General features: G+C 38.4%; 1 protein-coding gene across 2 annotated transcripts in view; it reads left to right on the top strand.

Moving 5' to 3' along the window:
* Positions 1 to 12,433, top strand: part of LOC140727832 (TLR adapter interacting with SLC15A4 on the lysosome-like) — a 41,645-nt gene extending 29,212 nt beyond the window's left edge. For both annotated transcript variants that reach the window (XM_073045634.1, XM_073045633.1), the window contains exon 3: positions 9,270 to 12,433. In XM_073045634.1, the coding sequence (XP_072901735.1) occupies positions 9,272 to 10,159 (888 nt within the window). In that variant the 5' untranslated portion in view covers positions 9,270 to 9,271 and the 3' untranslated portion in view covers positions 10,160 to 12,433. The remainder of the gene's footprint in view (positions 1 to 9,269) is intronic.
* Positions 12,434 to 12,948: the final 515 nt, after the last annotated feature.

The raw sequence follows: 12,948 nt of genomic DNA, 5'->3' as shown, positions 1-12,948 counted from the left end.
CGTAATTAATCTGCAATAAGACCTGCCCTTGAAATGTTTGCATATAACCCTAGCAGTTGCTGTTGCAGTCTTATATCAATGCAACAACTTTAAATGGGGATTTATCAAAACCAGAATCAAATTTATTTTCATTGACATATATTATGAATTTTATTTTTGTGGCATAAGTACAATGAATGACAAAAAATGGCGACAGCTTGTAATGAATGAATAAATTAATTAATTAATATAAATAAAAGAATATACACTGCAAAAAAAATGAATTAGTGTTCACGGGTTTGAAACTTTCAAACTTCCCAGTAATGGAAAGGGACAAAGGTCTTAATTTACACCAACTTGCTAAAAAAAAACCTTTCTTTTTCAATCAGATTGTTATGGGAAGGAGACAGAGAAAATAATTACAATGAGGATATTTGATTCGCCAGAGTCCTTTAAGTAAAAAACAATATTCTACAGTATTATTTTATTGCATTTTGGCTCGATTGAAAATGACAATATTGCATTCTGATTTTCATTTCTTAAGGTAATTTGTTTGGCATACTTTTGCTCTGATTCTACCATCTGGTTTCAGTTTAACAACTGGAAAACTGTTGTATTTAGAAACTGTGTGTGACAAGTGTCTTCAGAATAACATTGGTCCCACAACTTAATGATGAGCTGTTCTCTCTGTGTCATCATATGTCATCAGGGACTGAAGCCTTAGTTACCCACACTGAAATTAGCCGGTGGCTAATGAAAGGGATTGATAAGGTAGAAGCAAGAAAGTTGTTTCCACTGGTAGGTGAGACTAGAACTAGGAGACATAGCCTCAAGATTCAGGGAAGTAAATTTAGAATTGAGATGAGGAGGAACCGCTTTTCCTAAAGTGTGATGAATTTTCTGCCCATTGAAGCTGTGGCGGTTACCTCAGTAAATATATTTAAGACAAGGTTGGATAGATTTTTGCATAGTAGGAGACTTAAGGGTTATGGGGAGAAGGCAGTAGGTGGAGATAAGTCCATGGTCAGATCAGCATGATTTTATTGAATGGTGGAGCAGGCTAGACAGGCCAGATAGCCTACTCCTGCTCCTATTTGTTATGTTCGTCTGTTCTTATACAAATAAATAACCAAGCATAAAATGTTAAACTACAACAAAGATGATAATTTAGACTCTAATCCAACAAGAAGTAGTAGAAATCATTTGTTGAAGGTCAGATTAAAATACCTTCAACAATGTACCAGATTAAATACCTTGTTAAATACCTTCAGAAATTTAAGTTAATATACCAGAAAGATATCCCCTAGAGTCATGAATTAAGTGCACATTTATAAACTCTCATCTACAGTCTTGCAATCTCATAATTTACAGTCCTTTAGCAATTAATGCTGGGACCATTGTGTCATATACAGACATGACTTGATAGAGAATGTAGATGGTTTGGTTTTAACTTTACTGATGAAACAAAAATGATTGAGTAGGAGATAGGGAAGAAGATTGTGAAAGGATACTAAAGAACACAGACCAATTGGAAAATTGTGTGGAGTGGAGATGGGTGGAATTCAATCCAGACCAGTGTGAGGTAATGCATTTTGGGTCTTTATGTACTCACAGAAAATTTACACATCTTTCAGTTCAAGATGTTACTTTTAATCTTTTCTTAACTCGGAAGCCACTGAAGAATCCTGGGCAGGAGGGATTTAATATCCAAACTGGTCGTCACCAACTAATTTCACTGTGTGGCACTTCGGTAAAGGTTCATTCCCTGATTTCATAAGAAACTGTCCATCATTTAGTAGTGGGACCGATGCTGACTTGAAGTAATCAAGCGTACATCAGTTTTTACTTACAACAGTTTTAAAGTGATTTGGACAGGTATTTGTATAGGAAAGGAGTAGATGGGTATGAATCCAATGAAGGCAAATGATAGGTATCACAGTCAGCATGGATGAGTTGGGCTAAAGGGCCTGTTTGTAGGCTGCACAATTCTATTACTTTATCTCTTATAAAAAGGTTATTTATTAATTTTGCATAATACAAGTAAGTGTGTTTTTTGGCTGTCATGGAATCAGATGCAAGATGTCATTGACTGATGTATATATTTGTTTCATGTGCTTCAGCAATATTCTTTATGGAAATATTAGTGCAGAGAGAGGGGAGGAAATTTAGATAACAAATCTCTATCAATTGAAACGTCCATCTGGGCAAGATTCTGGAATTTCTCAGTTGGAAAGTCCCTTCAGCTGTTACTTTTGTGAACAAGTTTATACTAATCATATTTAATTTAATTATCTTAATCATCATTCTTTTATTTTTTCTCAGAGGAGCTCTCTATTTCCAGAATCGCACCATATTTATCTGCTGTAATGCAGTTAATGTACTCCTTGAGTTATAATTTATAAATACTTTGTGATATTTCCAGAAAAAAATGCATATTTCCAAAATGCTGCTTCCCTTCTATTAATTAGCAAGAAATTGGATGCAGGAAAATAATCATACTTCAAAACCATGTCATTTAGAAAAACTTTACTTTGGAAAAATGTTGGGATATTTTTGTGGCACAAGTAGCCCATGTTACTTTAAGATGAGGTAATTTTACTCTGTGACAACAAGGATCAAAATAAATGTCACTTGTGGTGATGCTAAGAGCCGTCATTAATACAGTAGGTCTAACCTTAATAAATTATTACCATAAAGGGATTCAAATCTGAATAAGATCACTTTCTGAGTTTGAAAAAGGTTCCTTATTGTGAAAATGTGTCAAGGCCTATCGCTGAATTAAGTAGGGGACACAGGCCAAGGCAGTAATTGAAAAGTGAGTGCTTTAATTCATACAAGGGATGTTGATCATGCAGTAACCTTATCTATACTTTATCAGTTTGTGTATTTACTTATATTTTGATTGGTGATAAAATTCAGGAAGCAAATTTCCTTTCTCTTAAAGGCTTTAATCAAGGTCTTGGTGTCCTTTATACATCGGAAACAACAGCTATCACACATGAGCAGGAGAAATGTCAGTTGTTCCTTTACTGTTTACTGAGGATTAATATTCTCCATTCAATGTCTTCATATCCAAAGCTCACAAATAAATCCTCTCAGACACCAAGTAAAATATACTTTGAAGGCCAAAACAATGACAAATTTGTAAAAAAGAAATTGGTGCAAGTACTGGTTTATATTTCTTGGAGAGATAGAGCACATACAGCACTAAAACAGACCTTTCAGCCTACTGAGTCCATATTGACCATTTTTATACTGATCCTGGAACGAAGGGTCTCGGCCTGAAATGTTGACTGTGCTTCTTCCTATAGATGCTGCCTGACCTGCTGCGTTCCACCAGCATTTTGTGTGTGTTGCTTGAATTTCCAGCATCTGCAGATTTCCTCGTGTTCGCGCTTATACTGATCCTATTGTGATGGATATTCAGGATCCAGGGCTGGGGGCTTTTTTGCCAAATTCAGCTTTCGCACATAGCAGCTGACACTTGCAGAGACCAAAGAGTTGTTTTTAAGCAAGTTAAACTTCAAACCAATATTCTTTCTTCAGCTTCTTGACATAAATGGGAACCAGTCTTCAGTTTTTAATGTGCAAGCAATAACCAATTTGTAGTTAAAAGGACAGCTTTGCAAATAAAAGCACTGTCTATAGAACCCAGTCTGTGGCCCACAGCATGAGGCTGGCTGCTCAAGAGATGCAGTGTAAGACAATGGGGTTATGTTAAGTTCAAGTTCAAGTTTAATTATCATTCAACCATACATGAATATCCATGAATACACCAAAACAGAACAGAGGTCCTTCAAGGCAAAGGTGCCAAACACAGTACCAACAGTCATATGCAGCACAAGGCATATATAGCACATATAAGATTGCAAGTAAACATATAGTCTCAAAAAGTATATAGCCCAAGTTCCTGAATGACATGTCCTGTAAACTGACCCACCCAAAATGCTGGTGGAATGCAGCAGGCCAGGCAGCATCCATAGGAAGAAGTCCAGTCGACGTTTCGGGCCGAGACCCTTCGTCAGGACTAACAAATTTACGTTATATGTCAATGATTTGGATGATGGAATTGATGACTTTGTTGCAAAGTTTGCAGGTGATACAAAGATAGGTGGAGGGAGTTTTGGGGAAATAGGGAGGCTACAGTAGAACTTAGACAGATTAGGAGAATGGGGAAAGAAGTGGCAGATGGAATAAAGTGTCAGGAAGTGTATGGTCATGCACTTTGGTAGAAGAAATGAAAGGGTAGACTACTTTCTAAATGTAGAGCAAATACAAAAATCTGAGGTGGAAAGGGATTTGGGAGTCCTTGTGCAGGATTTCGTAAAGGTTAACTTCCAGCTTCTGTCTGTGGTGAGGAAGGCAAACGTGATGTTAGCATTCATTTCAAGAGGACTAGAATATAAAAGCAAGGATGTAATGTTGAGACTTTGTAAAACATAGGTGAGGTCTGACTTGGAGTATTGATGGTTCTGGGCCTGTATTCACTGGAATTTAAAAGAATGAAGGGTGACCTCATTGAAAAGTATTCAATGGTGAAAGGTCTTAATAGAGTGGATGTGGAAAGGATGTTTCCTATGGTAGGAGTGTCTAAGACTAGACGATACAGCCTCAACATCCTTTTTGAATGAAGATTCGGAGGAATTTCTTCAGCCAGAGAGTTGCGAATCTGTGGAATTCGTTGCCGCAAGCAGCCGGGTAGGCCAAGTCTTTATGTACATTTAAGGCAGACATTGATAGATTCTTGATTGGTCAGGGCATGAAGGGATCTGGGGGCAAGGCAGAAGATTGGGGCTGAGAGAAAAATTGGATCAGCCATGATAAAATGGTGGAGCAGACTTGATGGGCCAAATGGCCTAATTTTGCTTCTGTATCTTATGGTCGAATTTTGTGTATTTGGGAACTCTGTCACCAGAAGCTTTTAGAGTAGCTGTATGGAAAGGTTTCTGAAAAAATCATTGTGTGTGTAAAGTCACCCTAATGGCAAAAAAGCCAATATAAGTGAGAGCAAGCAGTCAGGTTTGATAAGAATGATCAAGGAACGTCAAGAAGAATGATAGAAAGATAGGGTGAACTAGAATCCATCCCTCAGCCTACAATTTCTGCAATGAAACTCGTTCATCTGCAACTTGTTGGAAATTCTTTGTGATTTAGAAATCATATGTAATTTGAAAATCTCTTGTGAGTTTGAAATATGTTTTAAGAATTCTATCTAAATTTCAATGTATATTGTAGGTTTTCGCAAATAAAACAAAGTGAGGTGTTTTATGTTTAAAAATCCAGTAACACATTTTATTGAACTCCAAAACCTACACACAAAAATGCACTAAAACTCCTTACGTAATAATGTCATCACATTAGCCAAGACTCCTAAAGTGAAACCCCAACTCAATGTTGATGGTTGTGAATTATGTACATTTCTCACAATTACATTACTCTGCAGAATCACATAAATGAATTATGTTTAAACTGCTCCTCCTTGGTATGGAAGGAGGACCCACTGCTCAAATAGGGGATGTTAGCAGCTAAGCTTGCAATGGAGAACAAAAAGAGAAGTAATCTGGCCTTTGGAGAATAGCTGACTACAGCATAACATACAAGGATATTGCCCGGTCTAGAGGACCTGAGTTATATGGAAAGATTGAATAGGTTAGGACTTTATTCTTTGGAACATAGAAGACTGAGAGCAGATTTGATAGAAGTATACAAAATGATGAGGGGTATACATAGGGTAAATGCAAGCCAACTTTTTCCACTGAGGTTGGGTGAGACTATAACTGGTGTTCATGAGTTAAGTAAGGGTAAAAGGTGAAAATTTTAAGGGGAACATGAGGGGAAACCTCTTCCTTGAGAGGGCTGTGAGAGTGTGGAATGAGCTGCTGGTGCACGTAGTGTATGCAAGCTTGATTTCAATGTTTAAGAGAAGTCTGGATAGGTACATGGATGGTAGTGGTATGGATCCAGAGCAGGTCAATGGGAATATTAAATGGTTTGGCATGGACTAGATGGGCTGAGGGCCTGTTTCTATGCTCTACTATGACTATGATTTCAAAGCTAAAGTCTGATATTATTCAAGGCTATGAAGTAGGGGAGCTGAGAGTGAAAATTAAAATTGTAGTAGGCATAATGGAAATGAAGTAGAATGCACAATATGTAAAGTTCCTGTACAGATGTATGAGATCAAGCAAACAATAGAATTAGCTCTTGCCCTTACCTACCACCCTATGAGCCTCTGCATCCAACATAATATCCTTCATAACTTTTGCCATCTCCAAAGGAATCCTACCACCAAACACATCTTTACCTCCCCACCTCTCTCTGCTTTCTCCAGAGATCGCACCCTACATGATTCCTTTATCCAATCATCTCTCCCTACTAACGTCCCTTCTGGCATCTATCTCTGCAAGCGGCCAAAGTGTTACACCTGTTCATTCACCTCCTCCCTCACCTCCATTCAGGGCCCCAAACAGCCCTTCTAGGTGAGGGAACACTTCACTTGCAAATCTGCTGGGGCTGTCTATAGTGTCCAATGCACCTGAAACGGCCCCCTCTAGTTGTGAGACCCATTGGAAATTGGGGGACCACTTCGTTGAGCACCTCCGCTTCATCCACCAAGAGCAGAACTTTCTGCTAGCCAAATATTTTAATTTCATTTCCCATTCTCATTCTGACATGTCAGTCCATGCCTTCCTCTTGTGCAGGAGCAACACTTTTTATTCCATCTGGGTAGGCTCCAACCTTATGGCATGAATATTGATTTCTCCATCTGGTAAAAACAAATCCCTCCTCTCCCTTCTATTCCCCACTCTGGCCACTTTCCTCTTTTCACCTACTTATCACCTCCCCCTGGGTGCCCTTCTCCTTTCCTTTCTCCTATGATCGATTCTCTTCTCCTATCAGATTCCTTCTTATCCAGCCCTTTATCTTTCCTATCCACCTGGCTTCACCCATCACCTCCTTCCCCTCTCCCCACCTTTTTATTCTGGCATCTTCCCCCTTCCTTTCCAGTCCTGAAAAAGTGTTTCAGCCCAAAATGCAATTATTTATTCACTTCCATAGATGCTGCTCGATCTGCTGAGGTACTCCAGCATTTTGAGTGTATTGAATAGATGTAGACAGAAGTAGCTGTTGTCTTTGTCAGCTTGTCCCAGATTGCACTAAACTAGCGCTTGTAATAGGAACACTGGATGCTTCCTGTTGCAGTTGTATTATAATTATAATATTATTATAACTAACAACTGATGCAACTGACAAACACATTCAGAAAAAGCTCGAATGACACTTGGAGTAGGTTAAATGGTCAGCACAACATTGTGGGCTGAAGGGCCTGTGCTATACTATACTGTTTAACATTGGATAAAATGATCAAAGTGAAGCTTTATAATCAACCCTAGACCTATTGGATTATGTTGAAGCTTTCAAATCTGACTTTGCTGAATTGTCAAAACTATTATACGATAGATGTGCACTGTCAAGTGACTGTGGGAGGTCAGGGGTTTGGTAGTAACTAAGAAACAAATAAAAGAGAACAGATTCTCCTAGATACTACTAAATCCAATGCCATCGCACCATCTTAACCCATTTTACTCTCGCAAAATTCTCATCTACTCCCTCCAGATACTCGCACTCATTCACACACAATTTTGTGAGCAGTGATCTAACCAACCCTCATGTCTTTAGGACATGGAGGAAATTGGAGCATCTGGTAGAAATCTGCACGGTCATTAAGAGAATGTGTAAAAACTACACACAGATAGCACTGGGCCAGGATTGGAATCAGCTCTGTGGTGTTCTGATATAGCAGTGCTATGCAACTCTCCTTTTATAATTCCTTATTGTGTGAAAATGTAATTGTTGTGATGTTCAAGAGTGCTGAAAGCACAGGCTGAACTCTGTTACTTCACTATTCCTTGTGTTCTTATCGAGATGAAACGCATCATCCGGTTTTTAATTCATGGGAAAAGTCATAACCAAAGAATCCAACATTCATGTTCCACCAAATATCATAGAACACCAGGAACTTGATGTCTGTCTTCAACTTTCCCCAGCATTCAACTGAAAGAACTCAACAACACAATTAACTGTAATCAATAATAAAAAAAAAACAAACTGAAGACCTATTCGTTTTTTGTGGCTTATTGATATCCTGAGCAGTTTATCACCCAACATGTGATTGGAAGAGCATAATGACTGGTTTTCAGAATGTTCAGGTCAGTGAGAAACACTGCATTTCCTTTTAAGTTCAGAAAGTTGAGAATAAAATCCAGGCTGCCACTTGAATATAGTGCTGAGCTGCCATCATTCAGATGAATTTGCCAAGCACAACCTTGCTGCTCTTTTGATGAAGAGCTGGGGAGTTTTTCTTAGGTACCTGAGCCAATATTAACATTAAATCAAACATTAATCGTATACCACAGCACTTGTGCTTATGGTTATGTGCTGAATACAAATTAGCTAATGTGCTGCATATTTCAACAATGGCTGCATAAGAGAAAAGTTCTTTGTTTGCTGAAAAGTATTTAAGAATGTCCTCAGTTTTTGGGGAAAAAATTTGTATATTCACTAATATTATAGTTGACTCTACTGGTTTCCTCATGCACAAAATAAAACACCCCCTCAAACACTCTTGCAATGACTATCAGTAAACCATGTGATATCCTAACTGCTGCACTTGCAGGCTTGCTTTCAGTGGTTCATGTTTGTAGAAAGACCACAAGGCCACCAAGATTCTCCAATCTTTCTGCTTTATTTTTCCTTTCAAAATAGATAACTCTACATTAATTACACAACACTGTCATGAATTTGCCCGTGCAAATCTTGGCTAAATTATCTTGAAGACTACACTACCTTCACAATGATATTTTACCTTGTTTTGTGTGATCTGCAAATATGGAAATAGTAAAATTGGTTTCCTCATCTAATTATGTTTAAATATGTTGTGAATAGCTGAGGCCAAACCATTGATTCTCTTTGTATTCCATTAGTGAACACCTGCCAATCAATAAAGACCCACTTATTTCAACTCTCAGTTTTCTAGCTGTCAACCTGCTTTCAAAACAGGTCAATATATTATTGTCAATCCCATCTGCTTTAACTCTGCACATTAATCTCTATGTGGGACTTTATCCAAGGTGTTCTGAAAGCCTTATGTGAGCTAGAGGTCATTGTTCTTGTACTGGTTGAGGGCCAGAGACTGAAGCAGAATGTCCTCCTGAAATTAGCATTCTGTCTGAATAAATTCCATTTGTATATTAGGTGTAATTTATTTTGTCTTTGTTGATTCCCAACAGGGATGTTAAGTGAAGGCTTCATCTGTGGAATTCCATACTGGAATGAATACCAAAGGGAATGTAGGACTGAGAAGAGACAACAAAACCCATTAAATGATGACATGGTGCATGAGTTGACCTCAGTCAGTAACTTTCGGCGTGGCTCTCACTCTGATTCAGCAAATCCGGCTCTGTCACTTCTCGGAAGGTGCAAGTCTTTTGGCAGGTCACTCAGATCGAGCGGACAGGAGAAGAAAATGACACCACTGGTACAGGTCTCAAAGGTGACTCCTATTGCCAGGCAGAGGTCCCTGGTGGTAGATATTCCAGGAAGTTCTGGTGTGAGCAAGGAAACTTACTTTGTTCCCTCGTGCTGCAAAAGTATTTGTGACAATTACAATGACCTGCAGATTGCTGGAGATCATGTGTTGCCAATTGATTCTGAAACATCTGGCCTGACTTCCCAAAGCAGCCATGAAGTAAACATGGGTCCATTCTTGTATTCACTGGAAATCCCATCACCAGAGTCTCCAAAACTGTCAGAATACCCAAACAAGCCACTCAATAGTGACTCATCTTGTTGGCGCGATAGCAGTGGTAAAGACAAAAGCATCATCCAGCACTCTCAACCACTCACCAACTCTGTTCTCAATGATTATCTTGAGCAGAAAGTTCTAGAAGTCTACAAGCAGTACATGGTGGACAATATGGTGAATAATCCATCGCCAACAAAAATAATGGAATCAGAACTTATAATGAATAATGTTGACCAAATCAGCATGCAGATATCAAGAGAACGGAATATGGAAACTATGAAAGCTAAGGACATTGTTATCAGCTGTTTGTTGCGACTTGCAAGTGAAATACAATCAAATGAGCTCAGTACTCCAATTTTACAGATATCTTCATGAATGTAAACTAGATTTAAACATAACTGAGGATCTCAGCCTTGTTGATGTGAGTTCTTGATGATATGGTTAAGCTTAGGCAAGATTGCCACCTGTATCTTGTTATAACAGTCTTCTGGATCACTACATCAACCCAAGAATCAAAGCCCTTCAGCATTAGCAACCATCCTCTAATGGCCTGAACAAAAACCTAGTCATCAGACTACACCCCTTTCTTCAATCAGTAATCATTCTCTCCAGGAAGAGAAAGATCCGGACTGCTCATCTAAAATCCTGATGCGGAGTTTTGACCCGAAATGTCAACTATCTCTCTGACTCCACAGTTACTGCCTGAATGACAGAGTTCCTCTTGCCGTTTTTATTTTGCTCTAGGTTACAGCATTCTCTTGTGTCTCCAGTTAAGTCTGATCATAGTGTAACAGAGGGCTGCTGGCCCAGTGCTCCTGTCTACAAAGCAACTATAAGTGTGAGATTCCACCCATCCTCTCTGCAAACTACACAACTCCTCGTAAGACCACTACATCGTTTCCCAGAGTGCTGGCACAAAATAACAATGACAGAGATAGAATCGAGTGAAAGATTTTCCCCACCATCTTGTCATATTATTACTAAGGAATCACTGGCTCTTGGAAAGAATATAAGAACGAAGAAATAAAAGTTAGTCTGATATCCTCATGTATCTCACTTGAAGCAGTGGAAGGTAGCTGAAGGTTTACCGGTGACTCATGGTATGGCACAGAGTCGGGTGTTAGGAGCCTTGTTATTTATATAAATGATGTGGATGCAAAAGCACAAAGTTTAATCAGCAAGTTAGTGGATGACATAAAATTAGGATGTTTGTTGATGGTGAAGAATGTTATCATTGATTACAGGTGGGGCGGGGGGGTTGATCCATTAGGAAAGAGGGATGAGGAATGCCAAATGGATTTCACTACAGATAAATGTGAGGTGATGTAATTTGAAAAGTCAAACCAGCATAGGATTTATAAAGGGAACTTGGAGTGCAAGTGCATAGTTGATTGGAAGCAACATCACTGGAAGACAGAGTGATGAAGAAGTGTTTAATACGCTGCCCTTCATCAGCAAGAGCAGTGTAGAAGAATTGGGACATTATATTGCCATTGTATAAGTTGTTGGTGAGACTACACTTGGAGTACTGTGTACAGTCTTTGTCACCCTATTATAGGAAAGACATAGTAAAACTGGAAAGAGAGTAGAAAGGATTTATGAGGATGTTGTGTGGACTAGAGGGGCTTAATTGTGAGGGAAAGGTTGGGCAGGCTAGGTCTTTATTTCTTCGAATATAGGAGAATGTGGGGTGACCTTATAGAATCATGAAGGGCATAGATAAAGTGGACGGTGGCAGTCTTTTCCCCAGGATAGGAGAGAGCAAAACTAGGGGACATAGTTTTATGATGAGAGTGGAATCTTTTAACAGGAAATTGAGAAGCAACATTTTCCTGCAAATGGTGGCGAGTATATGGAAGTATCCTTTAAGAAGCTATTGGATTAGTACATGAAATAGTGGGGCTTAAAGGCATATGGGCCAAATACAGGAATTTGAGAGGAGCTGAGTGGGAACCTTGGCTAGCATGGACTGGACAGGGTGAAGGGCCTGTATCTCTGCTGTATTACTCGATGACTCTAATATATGTTGCCACCAGTTGGTAGAGGAGGCAACATGGATCGGATACACTAGACTTGTTGGATGTTTTATCGCTAATAGCAAAGGAATAAAATAATGCATATTGGTTATTTAAATATTTGTTTCTTTTTAGGCAGCACTTTCATTATATAGTTAATTATTGACTATTGCGTTGAACATTGTATTGGTTTCTCATGATTAACCAATAGCAGAAATAACATTTATTTAGCAAAATTCATGCTATCTTATGCTAAAATGAGTCTTGCAGGAGGACCTAAGTGACAAAGTGACTGGGATAGCTTCTTTATTATTATTGTATTTCTTCTAACTTACCAATACTTTGTTTTGAAAACGCTTTGCAGTTGAAGTGAAATTGTCTTATTTGAAATTACACTTCGTTTTTTATTTGTAGGATGATTGTTGCTGGTCACACAAAATCAAGAGTGAAAATGGCAAACTGCTCATGTGCACAACAATCAGATGTCTTAGATAATATAAAATCTAGTTTGCTATATTCTGTCAATAATTCTTTAAAAGTAAATTACTAAAGATTGTTGTGACCACACACAGATTATAAGATGTATAAAAAGAGTTAAATTCCTTGTGAATTTGTATGTTTTTCTGATAAAAATATACCTATTGTATTGGAATTATACCATGTTTCAATTAAAAGATTGATTTTCATATCAATTAAATTTTGTATTTCAGTAATGTTGTATTGATATTTATGTTTTGATTTCAGGAAAAATCAAATATTTTCAGGTTATAGAATAATAAAACGTGTAAACAGGCCCTTCGGGCCAATGGACAATCTGACCATGGTGCTCAGCAAGTCAATCCCATTTTCTCACATTAGGACCATATCCCACTAAACCTTCCTATCTGTGTACTTATCCAAATGTTCCACCCTCTTCATGAAGAATCTGCCCCTCAGGTTCCTTCTAAATCTTTCACCTCTCACTGTAAACCTCTGCCCTTGGAAAGAAGACCATGGGCTGTGCCACTCATGATTTTATACAACTCTATGAAAGTCACCCCTAAATTTCCAGTTTTCCAAGGAATAAAATCCTACCCTGGCCAATCACTTCTTATGCTTCAGGTCATCAATTCTTGGCAGCATCCTCATAAATCTTCTCTGCATTCTTTC

The sequence above is a fragment of the Hemitrygon akajei genome, chromosome 5 (assembly GCF_048418815.1).
Source record: "Hemitrygon akajei chromosome 5, sHemAka1.3, whole genome shotgun sequence".
Taxonomy (NCBI): domain Eukaryota; kingdom Metazoa; phylum Chordata; class Chondrichthyes; order Myliobatiformes; family Dasyatidae; genus Hemitrygon; species Hemitrygon akajei.
The sequence above is the reverse complement of the archived record's forward strand: the minus strand, read 5'-3'. Positions and strand labels throughout refer to the sequence as shown.